General features: G+C 43.1%; 3 protein-coding genes and 2 non-coding genes across 5 annotated transcripts; 4 read left to right on the forward strand and 1 right to left on the reverse strand.

The window, feature by feature from the left end:
* Positions 1 to 9,682: 9,682 nt before the first annotated feature.
* Trnat-cgu lies at positions 9,683 to 9,754 on the forward strand. Its single transcript has one exon. It is a non-coding gene; the product is annotated as a tRNA-Thr (tRNA).
* A 264-nt stretch (positions 9,755 to 10,018) lies between these two features.
* Positions 10,019 to 10,090, forward strand: Trnat-cgu. Its single transcript has one exon. It is a non-coding gene; the product is annotated as a tRNA-Thr (tRNA).
* Positions 10,091 to 14,824: 4,734 nt separating this feature from the next.
* On the reverse strand, positions 14,825 to 16,525 carry LOC117589753 (BTB/POZ domain-containing protein KCTD12). Its single transcript, XM_034281934.1, has one exon. It carries the CDS (start codon positions 16,246 to 16,248, stop codon positions 15,559 to 15,561), a length of 690 nt encoding a protein of 229 aa, XP_034137825.1. The 5' UTR covers positions 16,249 to 16,525; the 3' UTR covers positions 14,825 to 15,558.
* Positions 16,526 to 18,849: 2,324 nt separating this feature from the next.
* On the forward strand, positions 18,850 to 19,289 carry LOC117589667 (protein Turandot X). The gene has a single exon (XM_034281806.1). The coding sequence runs from the start codon at positions 18,850 to 18,852 to the stop codon at positions 19,234 to 19,236; it is 387 nt and encodes a 128-aa protein (XP_034137697.1). The 3' UTR covers positions 19,237 to 19,289.
* Positions 19,290 to 20,044: 755 nt separating this feature from the next.
* Positions 20,045 to 20,748, forward strand: LOC117589648 (protein Turandot M-like). Its single transcript, XM_034281781.1, has 2 exons — positions 20,045 to 20,164; positions 20,231 to 20,748. Exons 1-2 carry the CDS (start codon positions 20,067 to 20,069, stop codon positions 20,688 to 20,690), a joined length of 558 nt encoding a protein of 185 aa, XP_034137672.1. The 5' UTR covers positions 20,045 to 20,066; the 3' UTR covers positions 20,691 to 20,748.
* The last annotated feature ends 757 nt before the right edge of the window (positions 20,749 to 21,505 follow it).

A 21,505-nucleotide genomic window follows, 5' to 3' on the forward strand; every position in this document is an offset into this window, starting at 1 on the left:
AGCCTCCTTCTTCAGCTACTTCAGCATTATGGGGCAACACATCAGCAGCGTTGAATGATAATCTACCTTTTTTCCCAGCATCATGAAGAAATTAAAAAGTTTTCTTTTTTATCCATAAACCCAGTCTACAAATTGCTTCCCCAACGCCAAAGTTTTTTCAACATTTTTTGTTTGACTCTTCATTCATTTATTCCCCACAATTTGCATACATTTATTTTTAAATTGGCATCGAATTTAATACTGAATGTGTAACCTTTCCAAATTAGCTGTTTATCCAGCACTTTTCATCAGGTTTTCTTTTATTTACTATTTTTGTGCCTTTTAATGGAAATTTACATAAATCTGGTCTTTAAAAAGAGATGAAAACGGATCATAAAAAGGGAATGTTGCACGTATACGGATATATTCGTGTTATTCGACGATAAAATATGTAATGCATGGATTTTTCGATGAAAAGATTTCCCTTTGATGTTCCCTGCCCGTCCCAAGGCAGGAAGCCAGATTCAAAGTCTTGAGGCGTGGCGAACTTTTATTACATTATGTAGGTACATAGTTTGTCTGTATGTGCCAGACGCGTCAAAGTTCTTTGGTGTAGCATCATAAAATAATAAGTAAAGGAAAACCATTGCATAAGTTTAGCGCTTGACAGAAAACTCTCAAGCGTTGGGTTTTATTTGATGGCAGGCAAAGGAATGGAAACTCAGGAATGTTAGACTACGAGTATCTGTGGGCATGTCTCTGGTGCTCAGTTTGTCAGTTCGTAAAATCAAAGTTGTGTCTGACAAAATGTAATAGATTTTTATTGCCGGCGGCAGTGGTTTGCTTCATCTAGTCACCACTTCCATTTTGTTAGTCAACCAATGCGACTTTCTGGCTCTTTGCGCCACACACCCACATAGGCACACACACACACACACACAGAGACACCATATATAGAGCAGTGGCAGTGAGAAGTTTCGCATTTTGTCGGAAAATGCTTTTAATCTAACAACAAAGTTGCAGGAGAACTTGTCCTCGAGTTTTAAGGTTTCGTTGTATTTTTGTTTGGTCCGCATGGCAGTTGGAATTTTCTACAAATTTAACTCGTCCTTGACACGTCGCCAAAATCCTAGGGATGTGAACACAATCCAATTTAGCTCTGCCACTGTTTTAGCTAGGCAAATTTTCCAAACGAAACGACGACAAGTGTTGAGTGGCAAACGGGAAATAAGAACTTTGCTGAAAGTTGGACATGAACTTGTTCTCTAATGAATTTCATTTCCTTTAAGACTTTCCTGGCCTGTCAGGAAAATACGCATAAATTCGGTATGAAATTTATTTTCTTTAAAGGCAATACAAATTAATTATCGCCGCGCGTTTGAGATTGTGCCCTCAATTATGATGGCAGGCGCTGGGCCAGGCACTCCTGACAGAGTTTTGTCAAAAAAGCAAAAAAAAAGCGAGCAAAAAATCAATACGACAGACAACTACGGGCAGTGGGTGGGATCTCGGCCTTGGCTGTCCGACGCGCTAATTTCGAGAGCCTTGGGCCATAAAACCGTGTTGAGGGAGCACAAAAGCTCTAAAAACCAGCAAAAGCGAACCTAAAGACGTTGAAGCCGGCCCCTAAGTAGCTGAGGATTAGCCAAGAGATCTCCTCGTTTTGCCCTCGCTTTTCCTCGCTCCTCAAGTCGCTGTCTCAAGGAGGCAGTATGTCTTTTAATTAGACGATTCCACTGAAAATTGCAAAACCTCAGCGCTTGATTGTGAAGGTGCCTCGAAGGTCTTGGAGCTTGCCTATAATAATAGAGTTCCAAATGGCATCGCTGATTAAACTCTTGATTTAATGGCAAATAATATTGAATGGGCACGGAAATGGGGCGCACGGATTCGATTTGCTATGGCAAATGGGATGAAATATTGCATTTGAGAGTTTATTTTGGACTTTCAAAATGTATTTCTTATATAAAGATAACTTCAACCCAAGACCTGCTCTCCACTCAGAGTATTTTTATATTTAAACAAGGCAGTGCTCTGGTGAGCGGGCACCGAAACTAACCAACTTCGTCCTGAATGTCTCCTTGGCCATTGTATTTTGGCCTCTTGCATTACTTCCGCGTCCTCAGGTCCGGCCTTCGACGTGTTTCCTTTTGGCTTTGGCGCGTTTCCGGCCTCCGCTACATGGCCAAATAATTAAAATTCAAAACTTGGCAGCGGCATTTGTGCATTAATAAATTATTTGAGCCGAGGTCCGGGCACTTGGCGGCGTTTCGGGTTGTTGTCCCTCTCGCCACTTAAAAGTCATGAAAATACCCAAATATGCAGAGAAAGTTTACGGCAAGGGGGAAAGGGGGATAGGGAGGGCAGGCAAAATATGACCAAGTTTGGTTTTCTGCTTTTAGTTGGCCATTTGATGTCTGCTTTGGGACTGGATGCATTTGCATTTCTAATCACTGCGTTCTCGGCCTCATTCCCTTCTGCCTTTCCTTCCTTTTATCCACTTATGAGCCATACCCAATGCCATACCATTTGCCAAACCATATTCTCCGCTCTTAAACCATTTTCATTCATTTTTGATGGCATTGAAATGGATTTGGTTATCATAAAAAATTTCCCCGGGACAATAAAGGACAATTGAAATCTGAAAGGCTTCAAACTGCTTATCGATTCAAATGGTCGTGCTGCGGCACTGCCGCTGGCTGGTTGGTTTTTGTCATAAAATGCTGAAATTTGTATCAACTGTTAGGACCCATACCAAACTCCCATCCCCCTGTGTTTTTTTTGTTTTTTTGCGAGCTATTGCTGTCTCTCAGTGTGCGGCAGAGCTGGGGGAGGAGCAAACCTGAGCGGCGCAGCGTCCAAGCGAGCGACCCATAAAGGAAACCTATTACATTTTTTTATACTTAATGTGAGGCATTTAAAAAACGAAAGAGCGGAGCGTAAATGGAGGGAAAATGTGTGAAAGGATGTTTGAAGGTCATGCTTTAGCGACCCCGCCTGCTGCGGGCCGATAAGCAGATGCTCCCGGCTTATTGATTGACTAGGGAAATGGAGCGGAGCCAACGGTTCCCGCTTCCCTCTACAGCTACCGCTCCCGCTCCCGCATGTCGACAACTGCTAATTGAATAATTTAGGGAGAAAGTCGAGCGAAAGTCCCATATATTTAACTTTGATAAACCCATAAATATCGCCATCATCGTCAACGAGAACATCATCATCGATGCATTGGGCACCGGAAATTTCAGACAATATTTTTGGGGGCCAGCCGGAAACCGTTAAAAGCGAACATCAGGTGGCTCCTGCGCACCATCGACAGCCAGTTCCAGCCTCAGCCTCACCTGCTCGAGGACTGTGTCCTGGGACGGTGCCCAGGGATCCCATTAAATGATTTATTGGTCCTTGGTCTGGACTGCGTGAGTCCCCTAAAAATTTCATAAATTTCAGCCTTCAACCTGCTGGCTGCTGTCGGCCCTGCCCTGCCCTGCCCTGCCCTGCGCTTTATGGCAACAGAATACACATAAAGCAACAAAGTTGTTCAAGAAGAAAAGTCAATAAATGGAAAGCTGCTGTATTATATATGTATGTACCTATTGTATATTACACATTGTTGCTCTTCTGTCTGCTGCTCTTGGTCATGGGATGGTTCAGTTGCTTCATCAGCGGTTGAATACGCAGGGCTTTGGGACTCGTTTGAGTTTGCAAATTGCTCCGAAACCAAACATCAAAGTTAAAAGTGCTTATTTTGTATATTTTGCCATTTACTTTGTTTATTTTGGGTGCAATTTTACGCCATTTTGCAGTGTGTAGATGTCGTGTAGATACTTCATTTAAACACTACCAGTTGCCAACTCTTTCAACTCTAAAGTGGATGAATTGATTGAATATATAAATTTTCCGAGCAATGCTTTTGCCATTCATTCGAAATCGAGAGATGTGGCTGGAAAATTTCATTACACGCTCGTCAAAACGTTTCGGCTTGGGGCAGAACAAGTGAATTTAATTAAATATTTGAGAGATTTAATCGAATTTCAATTGGAACGCCGCATAAATGCCATTCACGAACTCTGCCACCGATAATTGAATGTATTCCCCGGTATTGCCATAGCAAATGGCATTTTAATTACATTGCCCGTCGCACGATTGCCATCTCTGGCACATGGACCTATACCAGGTAGGACAGTGTTTACATAAACATGTATGTGTGTGCACAAAGAACGCAACGTGTGGCAAATTGCAAATGCAATACCATTCCATGCGGCATTGCAGTGGGCAGCAGAACCTATATTCTATAAAGTTGTAGTACAGTCTCCCATTGAGGACACATGCGGCTGGCTCTTATCTCTCGATGGGGACACGGTCACCCACACTTTCCTCCCGCTTTCCTCTACATCTTTCACTTAGCAAGTTCGTTTTGCAACGGTCCTGAACAGCATACTAAATTTAATAAAATAGAAAAAGTTTTGCGAAAAGCAATTCAAACTATAGTCCGAACAGTTGACCAGCTGGTCGTGCCTTAAAAAAAAGCATCAATACTGGACTTGAATTTACCTGAATTGAATGCTGGCCGTTTATTTGAGACTTAAAATGCTTACACTGAGGAAAAAAATACCCGATTGTATGAAATAAGTGCTTTATACCCTAAGCTACTAGTTGATTCAAATAGGTAACACTTTATTTGTTTCCGTGTGTGCGCACTCATCTATGGAATAATAAAATATATTTAGCTTAACATAAACGAAAGTTATTGAAAGTTCTTTATTGAATAATCTGTTTTTTAGTCAGTTTTAAGTTATAAATAAACACTATCAACACTATCAATAATGTTATAAATGATTGATATTATTGAACAACTTTAATTCAAAGAAGATTAAGCACTCAGTGTCTAAGCCTCATTAGGCGTAATCACTTAATTAGTCTAAGGCTCGCAAGCGCTTGGTTAAATGCTGTTTGAGCGCATACCTAATGCGATTGTTGGTGTTTTCTTTGCCAATTTAATATCAATATGTATCGCTTTAATGCATTTTGATATACGCCGGCACTAGGCAGATAAACTTGCACGAGAAGTTCAAGTTCAACATCACTCATACGGCACGCCGGTCGCAGCTGCCTCTTCGTGTGTCTGTCGCCTATACGAACAGCCTTTGGACTCCCACTCCTTGTGGGTGCGGTGATTTATTTTCATTTGCCTGCACCAAAACACCGTTAAAGCGGCTAACAGCAAACATTTCTTGTGACAAATTCGAAATTTATGTGCTTTACGTTATAAATTGTGGGGCAGGAGCCGACGGTGGTCTCTCTTTTCCACTCTTATTCCTCGTTTTTCTCTGGCTGGGTGTGTGCGAGCGACATGCCTCTGGTTTCCTCGAGTTTCTTTTTTTTTTTTTCGTAACGCCCTCCGCCGTCGCGCTTCGCTGACTTCGTGACTCTCGTTTTGGGGCTCTCACTTTAATTTGCTTTGATTTTGCATGAATTTTCATGCCAATTGGCAGTTAGGGACCTCCTTTGCCCCTGCCACACCTCTTCTTTGGGACTCTCAAAGCTAATTTGCTTACTGGTAACGCAACTACGTTTTCTCTTTTCCTTTCTGACGCCCCGTTTCTTCCACCCCGACAAATTTAAATGCGACTGATTTCCTTTTCCGTTTCCGGGGCGGCCATTTTATTTAGACTTGTGGTTTATTTTTGTTTTGTTTTTTTTTAAACCCTTCGTTTGTGTTTGGAGCTGTGGTTCATGTGGGATTTCCGATTTTTATTCCGACTTTAATTTGTTGGTGTTTTGTTTATTTTTCTTTAATTTTGCACAGCCGAAATGTTTTTTCCCCGTATTTTTAACAATGTCAGCTGAGGTTGTTTTAAAATTCATTTACTGTCCATGGCAAAAGAGTGGAACCCATATACAAATTACCACGTGCGGACGTGGCTGTCGATGGCAGTTAACAAGACTTAAAGCCGGTAAAATGTTCATACTCATTCTCACGGATATGCGCGGCTCTCGTTTCCCATTGTTGCCAGTCTCCCTCTCCCAATCGCTTTCTTTCTCGATTTTTAAATGCCAGTGAGGAATTATTAATGGAGTTATGCGAACCGAAGGACGAATCAATAATTCAACTCGAGTGTGGCGGTGTGTGTGGGCTGCATTGGGTGTATTTGTGGGGGTGAATCTAATCGAATTTATTAGAGCAGTAGCAGAATCGTCTCATGTTGTAGAATAGCCAGCGGCTGTGTGTTCTGTGCGGTTATAACAATGTCAGGGCGATATGGCCCTGGAGGGTCCACACAACATGCCAATAATGACCATCATTTATGCCATGCGAAGCGGTATGTATGAATTCTATTGTGTAGGGGCGGCCTCTTCATCATCATAAACATCTTCATTGTTAGTCCTTAACTTTCTACACATGCACGCATTCCAAATGGGTATCGATTAAGACTTTGTCAGCCATCTGTTGGAGCCATGTACATAAGGTTACCTCAGATAAGGAACGGCTTGAGACTTAAGGGTAATAAATTCATTAATCACAGAAGAATATTGTGCAAATATTAGTCAATATTTGTATTGAAACCAAATATAATATTGTTCTAGATCGTGTCGATGTAAATCCAAGAAAATTAGTTTTCAGCTCACTTTTCCGAGCAAGCAAACAGAATCCATTTGTTGGGTGTTCCATTGAAAAATTAAAATGTGAAAAATTCCACAAAACACACATGCACACACACACAGACACAAAACCCACTCTTCTACACTAATACACAGTCATAAACACAAAGCCATTGACGTTCGTTGGCACAAAGCAAAGCCGCAATCGAGAAGAGGAGTGGTGCGGAGGCGGCCCATGCATATGGCATGTCCATAACATCGTCCATGTCCATACGGTATCTGTGTGAGTGTATCGGTAGTTTGTTTTGTGCTTTGTTCTCTTTATGCCGTTCGAAGAGAAAAAAATAGTAAGAAAAAAGGACCCCCAACAACAGACAAAAACAGAAGCGAAAGTCAACGCAACGCTGAAAGCATGCCAGGTAATTTCATTATTCAAATACGAGTGTGTGTGTGTGTATGTGTGAATGTGTTAGCTAGGGAGAAAGGACCTAACTGACTGACTGACTGATTGACTGACTGACGACTGACTGTTTGAGCGAGTGCCTGGCTGGCAGTCCGACACACTTTGTTCTATTGAAATGGACCACAACTAGAGTCCGATCTAAACAATGCCCGGCAAAAGCAGACACAAACGGGGCCTGGCCGTCCATTTCCGGTTACTTCTGTTTCGATGCCTTGTTTATTTGCACTTCAATTAATTACACCATTCAGCAGTCGGAACTGCCCCTTCCCCTTAGTTTTTCCCCCACTTCCCGCTCTATTAATTGCAAATTTCATGCATTCTTTATGGTAATTTTCCTCGGCTGGCGCCCGCAGCTTTTGTCAAATTGTTTTTCGTGCCTCATTAAGTGGCTCGCTCTGTTCGCTATGGCTATCTCGGCTATCTGCGGCGGCCAGAGGCCTGGAAGGCACAGGCCTGCGCCAGGGGCGTTTAATTTATTGCAGATGACTTTTGATTATTTTAGCAATGGGATTTATGACCAGCCATAAATAAATAAATATTACGTGAGACCACTAAATTTTATTAGCTGCCGAAATGCGTTTAATTTGTATTTAACCATCTGGAAGTTGGAATAATTAACGGCCATAAAAAAGTGGCAGCAGCGACATGCAAATGAGCATGGTCAGAGATACCATTTATTTATGCATGTAGTATGTACATAGTGCTACTGGTAAGGGGAGAGCCTCTACTAATCCAAAACAGATTGCTGCTGCCTGCCCGTCCAATCGTATTTACGCACAAACCGCAAATATCTCAACGAGGAATGGGACTTGCCGCTTCGAGAATTTCGACAGTTTGGTCAGATCTCTAAAAATCAAACCCCAAATGAAGATGCCAGGCTGCAGACGTCCCAGCAACAGTAAGCTGGAAGTGGCATATGCCAGGGGTCACAACTTGTTGGGAGCAGCTTGCCATAAATTAGCTTCTTGGCACAAAGAATTTGGGGCGTGCCTCCCTGACCATTTTCTTTAATTTTCCCATATTGTTTTGCTGTTGGTCGGGATATAAATACTGCCGTTTAGCTTCATTCATCAGCCATGTATCTGCACGTGTGTGCTGTTAAGGGACAAAAATCAATAAACATGTGTTAGAATGGAGTTCTGGCTTGCCGAGTCTCTTCCCAATCCCACTTTTTGGCAGCAATTAATCAGAGCCCGCGCTTGCGTGCAATTAGTGATGCTATAAAACGCCATAAATTGCTTTAGGCCGCCTCCTAACGAGAACTTTGAGAAGAACACGGGAATCCTTTTTACGAGGCTCGCGCATGAAAAATTCAAATCACTTGATTAGTGGCAATTAATTTGACCTGCGCCTGTGCGTAAATCACTCTGACAACTAGCAAAGAGTCGGAGAGGGCGCAGAAACAGACATGTTATGGGCCAACCCATAGAGCCCTTAAGCGGGATCATTTATGCGATTAAAATCCCGAGATAGGAACAAAGTTATTGGTCTAGTTAGGATAGAAAGATGGATAATCTCATATAAACCGTTTGACATGAGCATTGGGTTCGATTAGATCAGCTGTTGCCATTGAGGAAGAACAACACAAAGCGGTGACATCACAATCTCATCGCTGGTATAAACCGAGCATAGTTATTTTGGGATTGCGTCACAGGACCTCTTGTTTATAGCCCCAGTTATGACGGGTGTTAATGGCTGGTTTGCGTGCCCCACCGCCACTTGGAGAGGCCTTCAAATGCCGTTTACTGGCTCTTGCTTGGTTTCGGCCGGGCCAGTTCAATTTGCAACTAATAGAATTGTCACTCACATATTGCAGACATCTGTTGGGTAGCTCGTTGGCTGCCTCTCGTACAATATTTGTCTACATTCAGGGAATTTAGTTGGTGACTATCATTCACCGCAATTGTGTTGTGTGACAAGTGTATTTGTCATTGGTGGCTCAAGTTGAAACAAAGCCAAGGCCGGGAAACTGGAAATGGCATGTATCCGTATTATGCGAAGGAAAACGCACTGGCTGACAGTGGGGAAAATTTGAATTCATCTTTTGGGCACTTTTTTGCACTGGCTGGAAAAGGGAAATGCTTTCATTTGGAGCTGCCACAAAGCATTTCCGCTTTGTGGCACTCACATAATGTAAGCTCCGACTGTTTGTGGTTGTGTGTTTGTGACAATGAGTGATGTTCCTGTGTATTCGTCTTGGTCAACGCTAAGCGACACACTGGCCACAAAAAGCAGCATCAAATTCTGTTTTGTCATCATGATGGATGGCCGCTTATTAACCGTCTCATGCATACTGCAATTATGAAATTGTATCACTCTATTAGCTAATAGTTAGTTGTCTTTTGTGTGTTTGCTCTAATCAGAAACATCTACAGGGTCCAGATAAAAGCAGTGCCATTATCTTATCTAAATGTCCTACCAATAAAACAATGGTATATTTGAAAGACTTTGCTGCTCCATTTCTAATGCTTAAAACTAGAATTTTTACTGAATAATCTCCAAAAAATGATTTTCAATATTTAAGAATTTTCACTGCGCATGCCTCTGTGACGCTACGCTCTCTCGCTCCATAGCGCCACTCTCTTTGTGCACTATTTGCTGAGCGCTGTCTCCTATGCGCCGTTTGGCAACCGCTACATCGAAGCCTCTTTAGCTCAGTGGTAGAGCGTTGGTCTCGTAAACCAAAGGCCGTGAGTTCAACCCTCACAGGAGGCAGGTTTCAATGTAAATGAGATTTTTTTTGTCGTCTTTTTCACTCTTTATTTCCACCGTTGAAGCTTTGAATTCTTCTCATCTGTTTTTCTAAATTTTCCTGAAACGCATTTTAGTAAATTTCCTTACATTTTCTCACGCTGCTCATACGATGAGTCACGATCTGTTTGATAAAGAATCTCTCAGTGCTCGCTCATTCTCTCTTCATTTACCCGTAGCGCCGAGCGGGGTGGGTGATATAAGGCATTTGGCGCCGCTCTTCGCAGTGCCTCTTTAGCTCAGTGGTAGAGCGTTGGTCTCGTAAACCAAAGGCCGTGAGTTCAACCCTCACAGGAGGCAAGTTCGAAAACTTTAACTAGTTTCACTTCTTTTTTTCTTTTTCTTTTAAATATTATTTAAATATGAGGGTTAACTATTATGTACATTTTTCATTACTGCCTTTAGAACACTCAGATGTAGTTTTTTTTTCTATTGCTGGTCCTCAAGAACCCTCCCATAATGTAGTATTTCTGGGGGGGTTGATTAAGGGTTCAGTGGGTTAGTAATAAGCTTGCCATTTGGGGCCGCAGGAAAGCACATTGCGTCAAGGGCATACCTAACTACTTCTTGAGCCCTCTTCTGGGCTGGCCCCAACTGTTATTTTATGACTGCCCACTCGCACACGCAGTGCAGGGCAGGGCAGGGCGTTGCGCACGTTTGGGCCTTTAAAACTAACGGCAAATACGAGTTGTAAATAGGGTTTCGGGGCTCTGTATGGTGAATGATGCGGTCATTATGTCTTTGCATTTGTGTGGATGTGAGCATATGGAGAACGTGCAATGATTATGTACATACCACATACTTACTACATACAATATGTACGGACGTACTTACATATGAACATATGACCCAACACCTCGGTGTGTGTGCGGTTCCTGTTTGTTTTGGTGGGAAATTCAAACAAATGCTTGTGGCGCCATAAAGAGCGGAAATAACAATACATTTAAGCAAATTACGAAGATGGAAACCAGTATCTTACCCAATCAAAGATTGACCATGGAATCTACTGTCAATGCCTCTAGATTATGTGATCGCGAAAGAGCAGAAACTCGTACGCTGCTTCCAAGGACTTGCCGATGTCTGACAATCTGAAGTGGCAAAGATTAGCCCCATTTGTCGTTCAACATTGGAACTGGAAACAACAATGAAACATTCAACAAAACTTCTCGTCTTTTGAAGGGAAATAACAGTTTAATAGACCTATATCAACCTTAAGTTGCTTCTTGGAAAAAATTGACTTGCCATCTTGCCAGATGAATGCTTTTTTTGTACTAAAAGTATTTATGTTTCAAAAAAACTTATCCGAAACTTATTCTGTTAAATACCAAGTACAATACCAAACAGTAATTGCCAAAAAAAATGACAGCTATCGATACATACTCCGAATTGGTGTATTTTAACATAAATACTACTCTGGGCGACAGGGCAAGGCAATCCCTTAACAGAAGATTAAGACGAGTAGGTGATCAGATCATGCTATAGCTCATGCCATGATTGGGACCACTCCACCACCGACTGGGCTCTTAATTAAATGCTCACGCACGCTAAGCGCCTGCCTTCCTGCCTCAGCCATGGAAATTGATGTGTTAATTGTGCCCCGGTAAAGCATGCCACACATTTCAAAAGGACCGACGTGGAGACAAAGCGACGGATCTGGGTAACCACACGAGCTGCAAGTGCTGGCATTCTTCGATGCGTCGCCATTTAATGAAATTAAATATATTTAAAGCATCCTGCCTCGACCTATGCGAAATTTATGAATTAATAAGGCACCCAGGCGACAAGTTCGGTGGAGACGCCTTGCGCCTTTTTATTTGATGGCGCCCAACCCGTGTGTACCCACTCAGTTGAGGGCCGCTCTTCTCATCCAGTTGAAACTAATTGAAACTGACAGGGTGCTGGTGCCAGTGCCAGCGGCGGGTGCGGGCGCTTTTCGAGGCACTTTTGTTGCTGCAAATGATGATGACGATGACTCGGCGGCGCACAGAGAGGAAATGTTAATCAGACGGGGCCAACTTCGCTATGGCGAAATCAAATCAAGGTAATTTACCGTAAGAGACATAAAGGCATCATTTCATTTCCCTGCTGTCAGAAGCTCACAACACACACCCAGGAAGGCCCCGACTCGAAACACTTCGTATGTGTAACCCACAAGGGTATGATGTATTCACGGAAAAGTATGTAACAGTGGGAGGAAGACTTCAAAGAAAAAGTTGTCCCGATCTGTTAGTTATTTGTAGCAAATCGAGAAGGGTTTTCCATTATCCGTATCCTTAGTAGCGGGTATCGCATCGTCTGTTCATAGTTAGAGTAGACTGGTGCCTCGTGGGAGTAAAAGTGGAATTGGTAGGCTGGGTGCGGAAGCTTGGAAGTATTAGCTCTGTAATTTATATGCGCACAGCAGATACCAAAATTCGGTCTTCCTGGAACTGAATGTATGTGGAGTGTGTGCTGTGGAGTGGATTCTTACTGACTTACCTTATCCGAAACCCACACTTTGCATATTGTGTACATCTTACGGCCGTACAGTCAATATCCGACCACTCTCTATCACTGTCTCGTTCCCCCTCGCTAACGCAAAAGAATATTTTTCTTGTTGCTTAGTATGCAGATGGCGAACAGCGCCCAGTGTTCGCCCTGTGCGCCTGTGTGGGTGGGCTCCATTAAGGCAGTGCATTTCCCATTGGCGCCAACTTTCGTCAGGCCTTTTTTTGCTTTCGCTTTCGCTTTCGTTTTCCCTTTGCCTGATTCCTTTATTGGTATGTGTACCTTTCTGGCTCTGGAGCGCACTTCAACACGCACAAACACAAAATAAAGAAAATGGCAAAAAACAGCAAGAAAGCATTTTCCCTTTTAATTTCAACATTTCTCTGCCTTGCCTTTCCCCTCGCCCTTCCCTTGCCGCTGACTGTTCAGGACCTCTGACAGCAGATCTACCGCCGCGCAGAAATGACTGTTGCCCGCTTTGAATTTAAACAAATGCGGAATTGTTGCTGTCTCTTTAATGGTCGCCTCTATTCATTTCTTTGACTTTTAGCTATTTATACACTCGGCTTTGTTCCCCAGCCAACGTTTTGAGACCGATGTTTGTTTGCCTTGTTGGCCGCAAAAACTTTTGTTTGCCATTGTTTGCCGACTTTTCGCTGTGTTTATTTCAAATGTATATTTGATTCTTTTACGATTTTGTTTACATTGTTGTGTTTTGTGTTTTATTTGTATGCTCGTCAATTTTAATGAGCTGTCGTGAGCCGTAAGTCTATATATTTTATTTACCCGCAGTCAATGTCAGAGAGTTGTGCGATTTATGCCACAATGCCAGAGAACGTAATATAAGTTTACGGGGTTCACATCCCAGTAGCCCACACCACATGCAATACATAAAACAATCCTACGTTTTCTTTGTTTTCTTTAATTTATTGTTGTTTTTCGCCTGTTGCAAGTTATACCTTTTTACATACATACATACTTGTACATACATATGTACATATCTTGCTTCATAGTCGCACTTTATAGGCTATTTTAGCAGTTTTCCTGTTTGCGCTTTTCTAAATACATTTTACATTCGGTTTAGTTTAGTTTAAATTAGCTTTAGTTTTAGTTTTTAATTCAATTAATAATACAATACTCGTACATTTCCGTCCCATCTCATGTTCTCGACTTGGATCCAATTACATATAATACTAAACATTTATAAGATACTTTCAATATCGACAATTGTTTTAATATATAATTAGGTATATGTATAGATATATATGTATGTATATATGTGTATATTGATTCATAACATCTGTGTGAGCCTCGTCATTAGTGTATGTATGTATAATGCAGCTCGATAGTTTGCTCATGCATATGCCCAAGCTATTGTTTACGATTACATTGTACGTGCATATGCAATTCGATTTTTAAACAATTTATTCTCGTATTTTTATACAATTTGTTCGCGTATTTATTTTGTGTGTGCTTCAATTTTATTCGATGCGCCCCGCTGTTTTCATTGGAGTTCACCGCCGGGCGCATCATTTAACAAATATTGGAGCAGATGGAAATGAGATCAACAACAAACCAAAGAGGGGGAAAATGCAATGCGAGATATGTCAGCGGAATATATATTTCAATGAGTCTGTTGAAGCAGCTCTCAAATCAATGAAGAGGGGCTCTCTAATGTTCAGCAAATTGTATTGGGTAAAATGTGTTGTATTCCCATTGGTTTTTGGAAGTACTTCGTGTCCATTTGTTTTTGGCATCTCTCATTACATTTCACCAATAAATCGAAGTGGTGGTGGTGTTTCAAAAGCATCTCATATGACAATCACACCCATGAAAATGCCTTTGCCTGACATTTAATACTCCTCGTTGTCAGAGTGGTAGTTCCAGCAACAAAAATGAGCCAACGAATGTTTCGTTTAACCAGAAAGTGCTCTATGCTGCTGGTCGTTCTCTGTAGCTGTCATCCATTCGAATATGTCCACATTTTTGGTTGATTTATTCGGTGCATTCCGGAAATCGGAAACACTTTGGATAACTTTTTGTTGCCAAAGAGTCTGTCCTGTGACAGCCCTTGTATAATATTTGTATTATAAATATGCTTCTAATATCGATTTGCGTTTGAGTTTTATGTATTGGGTTTGGCTTTCTGCTTGGGCCTTCATATTTGGGCGCCAGATGTTTTCTGCCTTTATCCTTTGCCGCTATGTATACAGATATCTATAGTATTTATGTTGTTTTTCCAAGTTTCGACATTTATTAGGCTAATAAAACTTTAAATTTACCATTTTTTGTTACCATTGTACGCTCCGCGGTACTGGAGCTTGAGTTTTGTTGTTTTATTTGTGTCTTCTGTTCCTACAATATTTCGTTAGTTTCAGAGAGAGAGAGAGAGAGAGTAACCCGTATTGTTCAAATTGTTGTTCAGTGTGGCTTGAGTTTGTTTGTTTAAGTAACTAAATGACCATTTATTCGAATATTCCCTACTTTATGGTCTACTGTCTGTGGTTCGTTCTCTGTTTCTTATCTCATTTCACTTCCATTCTTCGATTCTGTTTTATGTATTCCACTCGTTTTGTTTATTCTGCAATGCATTAACGGATTTTGGGGCTAATAAAATGTTCGATTTGTTGCTGCGTATCTGCTGCCCGCTCTCTGCCGCTGCCGCTGCCAATTCATTTTCACTTTGTTGTCTGCTCGTAAATCCAAATTCGTCTTCATTCATCAGCGAAATTTATGCGCAGCAGCTCAACATATCAAATTTGATGGGTCTCTCCCGCTCCCCCGGACATTAAGAGTGTAACTCGCATTTAATTAGCAGGCAAATCGAAGAAAGGAAGATAAAGTTTTTCTAAATAATTGTCTAGGCTTAGGGGTAGGTGTTGTGGATTGTGTTGGTTCAATTGTACATTTGAAATGTTCCCATTTGTATAGTAAGTATATCGAGAGGTGGGTTGAAACTCAAACCTTTGGATTCTCCTTGGCTTTGCTCTGCTCACCCACTGTTCGTTGCTGTCCAATTTATGATCTCCTATGCGCATAATGGATGCTCATTAAAGCGTAAGACTGACGAGGCAGGCAGAACAAGGTCGCAAGTACGACAGGATGTCGATGTCGATGTCGCTGTCGATGTCAGCTGTTGGTTGTTCTTGTTGTTGAGTCGTTGCCTGTGGGCCTCAGCAGAATGCAGGACATAACGAAACACTGAAGGATAGAGACAGCTGCTTGGGTGGGGGCTGGTGGGGCTGCGGGCTTAACGTAGGGGGCATAGTCGGCTGATGGCCCTAATCCCGGATGAAGACAAACTCATTGTAGTGGTTCCAGCGGTTCTCCTCCGTGTCCACGCCCGGCTTGGGCTCCGCGGCCGAGCCAGCCGTCCCCGAGCCGCAGCTGCCGGCTAAACGATATCCATGATCGTGCAGATTGTCAAAGGCCTGCTCGATGAAGCAGTGCTTCAGGAAGAAGCGCGAGGTGTAGCGGTCGGGTCCGCCATGGTCGGGATCCCGTGACTCGTTTAGCGTGTCGCCGAAGATCTCGCGGCACTGGGCCACACGGCCGCAGACCAGGATGCGGGACAGTTTGCGGAACTTGACATCAGCGAGGCCGTCCTTGCCGAACTGAAAGCTGCCCCGATAACCAATGGTGATGCAGCCGGGCGGACGGGCGTCCCGCTCCCCACGTATGCAGTCCAGCATGGCGGTGAGCTTGAAGTGCTCCGCCTCCCGCTGCAGGCGCTGCCGTTCGCGGAAGCCCTCTGGCAGATTCATCGCCTTATCGCGCAAATAGTCCAGGATGTAACGGAAGAGGACGCCGTCGCGGTCGAGGAAGTAGCGCCCCTTGCTGTCCTTGGCCAGCGACTCGCGCCCCTCGCCGCTGAAGAGCTCGTGCAGCAGCGAGGACTTGTCCTGCAGCAGCGTGGACAGCGTGGTCGTGTAGCTGACACCGCCAACATTTAGTTCAATAATTTCGGACATACTGCGGCCTGTGGAGTGTCGGTCGTCGGTTGTCGGCCGTCGCTTATTGCAGTGGGTGAGCGTTAATTGCTAATTAATCTGTGGCACCTTCGCGCAGCCACCAAAGACGCATATGGCAGGCACGTACACTCCACCCACAGTTCTCTCAAGTTCACACAGTTTTTGTTTTGTTTACAGCACTGTTTACAGCCCTCTCTCAATGTGTTTTATTTCGCTTGTTAGCCGCTGCACGCGTCCGCACTCGCTCAGCTCTCGTGTCGAACTGTGGGATGGACCTGCTCCTGGCCAAACTTCTGAGCTGTGCGGCCTCTGCCACTTTTCACTCGCCCGTTGGTGTTGGTGTACATTTGTGTGTATGCATTGTGGAAACATCTCAAAGAGAGAGCGAGAGAGGGAGCCCTGTTCTTCTCTTCTCTGTCTCTCTTCTGGCCTGCGCACTCGCTGCGTTTGTTTTGAAATTGGATATTATTGTTTAACAAGTGGTTAAATTAAAAAAATGTGCACGGATATTTGTGGCATATGCGTGGGAAGGGTTGCTCTCCCGCTCAAAAGTTATTAATTTGATGAGGGTTTACGTGGGTCTTCAGGGCGTATGCTTAATGACCAATATGCTGGATTACCGTTCTCCGATTCAGTGTCTCTGCCTTAGCTGGCAGCAGGTACGACTTGCTTGCTTCCTGCTGGAGATGCTTGCAGATGCCCTTTGAGGGCATCCCACTGCCAGAACATTCGAATTCCGCGTACGTAGAGTGTGTTCATTTTTTGAAGATTTTCACCCGAGCAAAGTTCACGTCCCTGCCACAACTAATTTTTGTGTGCGGCATACTTTAAGGCGTCGTACACACACACACACACTCTCGTAGTTCATGGCTCGGCATGCCAACTATTCTGTTTCTCTTATTTTTGGTCGTGGCGGCAGCAGCAGGGTCACAGTGGCAACAGGCGCTGACAATTTGACACCGTGACACTGACATTAACATGCCACAGCAGGCAGCCCAGCAGCACAGCACCAGAGCACCCCAGCGCGCAGTGCCTCTGACAATGCAACTGGTTGGGCTGCCTGGGCTAGTTTTGGCCTCGTGCCAAATGGGCCACCAAGGGCCTCGTTTCCTGCAGCTCACCTGTTTGCTGTTAACATTTCATGAGCCCTGTTCATAGGCAGGCAGGCAACTTTGTGCGTAAGTCTCGCTGCAAGTGAATCAACAACAAGAGGCACAGCGAATTCCTGGCTCAGTCTCATACGCAGCTCGTTAGCCTACGCTCTCTCTCTCTCTCTCTCTCTCTCTATCTCTCTCTCTCTCTCTTTCTGACTGGCCTGTTATCCCCTTGAAGTGGCAGAGAGTGGGAGATACACACCAATGCACGCGAGCCCAATGCTAATTGCAATGAAGAGAGAGTTGGGCCTGGCAGCAAGTCCGTTCAACTCACCCAAACCCCTTTTGCGGTGCCCTGCCCCATGTCTGTACTTGTTTGCCCATCTCGCCAGCTTGCTCGACTCATTTCCGGTTCCTGATGTGGTCTCTCTCTCTCTCTCTCTCTCTCTCTGTCATTCCCTCTCTTTCACTTGCTGCCTAATGCGCTTCCTTATCAGACGCCTGCCCTGCCCTGCCTACGCCCGTCCAAGCGACTGTCGCGGCCATGAGGTTTGTGGTTTTTGGCACGCACTAAGATGGCGCAACACTTTACGCGCCATTACGCGTTGCCTGCATCTGTCTGTGTGTGTGTGTGTGTGTGTCTCTGAGGTAAAGAGAGGAATGGAGGGTGCTCAGATTGTGATTGCTTTGCTCTCTTGTGGGTGCTCCCCTGTGCTGTGCTGTGCTGACTCCTTGTTTGTCAGCCTGGCTGCCGCAGTTCAAATTGATTTTGTCTGGCAGCCTCTACACATACATTTAGCAGCAACTGTGTCCCTGCTGTGTGTGTGTGTGTGTGTGCAGGAGCACTTTGTTTTGACAACGCGCCAAATTGTCGCGCCCTTCGCTCACCGAAAGCCGTTTGCATGCTATTTTTGGGTTTGTTTGTCTGAACGTTTTGTCGAAAGGGTTGCACGAGCCAAAGAAATCTTAAAGCGAGACTTCCCCTTGAGATAGGTAAAAGTCAATTCTCTTCTTTACTTAAGCCACCCCCCAAACCACCCATTTTGCAATGGCATGCAGCCAGAGTACACATCGAAATCCCTAAAATAAACTTTTAGCACCACTCAAGGTCAACATTTGTCAATCATGGCTCCCAGTGCCAATTGTGCATTTGATTTGACTGAAATGATTTGTGCGCATTGCCATTGACAGCGCAAACAGCAAATGGCAAATCGACCTGGCGCTTGTCTAAATTGGCATGGCCCAGAATACCAGAATGCCAAAACAAATCAAATCAAATCAAATCAGCAATCAGCTCCCCATCCATTGACAGACTCGTTCCCTGCTGCTAAGCTGCAACATATTTGATCAAAATTGCAATTGATTTAATGAGTCATTTACAATTATCAGTTGTCGGTGCAGCGGAAAGGCACTGCTTATAATAAATGATTACACTAAGAGATAGCTAATCTCATCCATTAGCAGCTATAAATTGAATCGTGAGTTTAAGCAGCGATTCAGTCTAGCAATGAGGGTTCCGCTGTTCCTGATCGTGTGTCTGGTGTGCTCCGCCAATGCGCAGCAACACGATGCTCGATACGAGGCCGAAAAGATCCAGATACTCGAAATATATAATAATCCTGCAGTAGATGCCGCTACCAGGGAAAGGAATATTCCAACACTAATCGATTTTTATACGCACCACTCGGATCGCATCCAGCTGCCCGATGAGGATAGACGACAATTCGATGAGTTCATTGGCAAATACACTGAGTCCAATTCGAAATTGGTGGATGGAGTTCCAGCTCAAGGGGGTTGGGTTGGTTCCCTTCTGTCCACAACGGTTGGCAACTTGATGGCCAAACTCATCTTTAGACTCATCAACCAAGATACAACGACGCCTAAAACAATTTGAGCCCACAGCCAAAGAATAAAATAAATATTTTTAAATATTTGCTACACTTTTAATGACGTCTCTATATTCTAACCATATTCAAAATGTTATTGCATAAAACGTTTTTTAATGAATTTGTTCATGAACAAATAAAGAAATAATGCAAATAATCGAATTTAATTCTCTTTTGAGCTCATTCAAATGCCTGTGAGTGCTTTCCTTTGGTAGGCAATCGTTAATCCTTTATTAAGGCTGCTAATAAATCAATTTGTATCTGCTTAAATAGTTGCACATTTAAACACAAATCATTTAAAATACGTATTTTTATAACTCTCGAAACAAGAAGCCTTTGGAAGACATTTGCTTGCTTACAAATTATAAAGAACATGAATACCAATTTTAAAACATTTTTAAAATATTTTGCCAATACTTTTGGCACGTTGAATGGCGCTCCTCGTAGATCATTCTTAAGTCAGCTATATACGGCATAAAGTTTTGGCTCTATTTTGTTTTAAAACATCGAAGTTTGTCGCTCGAAGACCAAACGTATGTAAATATGTAAGCAAAATATTGTTTATTAAAACTAAGGCATTCGCAGATGTATATAAATACATATGTATGTACGTACATACATATATGTACATTCGTACATTGTTAGCTACTAGAGTGCATGATCTGTCTAACCCTGGATTACGGGGTAAAGTTTTCATTCTTGGAAAGCCCAGAAAACAGATTACGCATTCTGCCCTGGAAATCGCAAGAAATCTCTCTGTGTAAAAAAGAAAAATAAATGCATTTCCAACCGAATGTTTTAAGAGATAAGAATTGACAGAGCCAGCCAATATAAATTGATGTGCCGCCTGCATGAAAATGTTATTTCAGTTTGCAGCGTGAGCTCGACAACTACTCGACAACCATACAAAACAATGGCCAGCTCAATCCGTCTAGTGTAAGTAAAACTTGTAGTGGAGCAACAACAAAGTAAACTTAATTTAATTAAATGTTTCTCCCTTAGTTCCCTGATGGCTGTCCTTCTGTGCCTGGTGTCTTTTGGGTGTGCTCAAGATGATGGCGAGTTCTCGATCGAGGCACGTCGCTTTATTGACATCTACAACAATCCTGCGGTGGACAATGCCACAAAGGAGCGAAATCTGGACAGTCTTGCCAAGTTCTACGAGCAGCATTCTGATGATATTCATCTGCCCGAAGATGAAAGACAGCGTGTTGCTGAGCTCTTGGAGAAGCACAAACGCATAAATAGTGCTGAAGTGCTCATCGATGGAGTTCCAGCTAACGGTGGCTGGAAATCCTCTCTTCTGAGGCATGTCCTGGTGGAGGGAGCAATTCAAGCAGTGGGCGTGGCAGTCGAACATGCCAAATCGTCTTCAAAGGGATTGGAAATCAACAAAGAGGTCGCCATTTTCGGCTTGGTTTTTCTCGTGGCCAGTTACATGTTCAGGACTAAATCAATGTAATCTGCTGAGCTTATTTTTGTGAAACTATATTAAAATACACTGAGCATTCATATATAAAGACAACGATGTTATTATTTGTTGAATCCAGCTTCTACTTTAAGCTCCAGGAACTGGTACTGGGAGTGGTTTGAGTCTGTGTTCAACTGGTGGACACACAAGGGGGTGCAGAATCAGGAGAATATATTATTTGAAGTCGAAAATGCATTCTTTTCAAATATGTTACAGAATTCTGATACTATGCTTCAGTTGGTTGTCTGCCATTGCAGAGGGTATTGTGCATTGAAGCAGCTATTTCGATGCCTGAATCCTATCCAAGATTATTTGAATTTATCTGGCTGTAAACCCATTTTACAGTCAATTTTGTTTCACTGCCTGCGGCAACTATTAATCTTCTCTCAATCAACCACAATAGCCCATTTGAATAATCTTTTCAGCCACTAAATGCTAAGTATTTGATCCTGAATGGTTAAGTAAATTAACATCATGAATTAATCGCAAATATGTTGGGGGAAAACTTGACTCTATCAGAGTCAATGAACTTTGATTTCATTGTCCTATCAAATGTGTGCATAGGTTGAGGTAGTCTAGATTGACCAACGGCAACCCGAGATAGGGAAATTCAGAACCACATGATAAGGTTTCGATTCCAGGAATGAGCAATTAAGTGAATTATTATTCTTAATCAATAGCCGGCAGAGCGTGGCAAATTAGCACGAATTAAGCATGAGTTCTGAGAAAGGAAATAAATTTGTTTGTGCTGATAGCTAAATGTCAATTAAATGTGGCTCTGACTGCTCTGACTGCTCTGACTACTG

Source organism: Drosophila guanche, unplaced genomic scaffold, assembly GCF_900245975.1.
Source record: "Drosophila guanche unplaced genomic scaffold, DGUA_6, whole genome shotgun sequence".
Classification (NCBI taxonomy): domain Eukaryota; kingdom Metazoa; phylum Arthropoda; class Insecta; order Diptera; family Drosophilidae; genus Drosophila; species Drosophila guanche.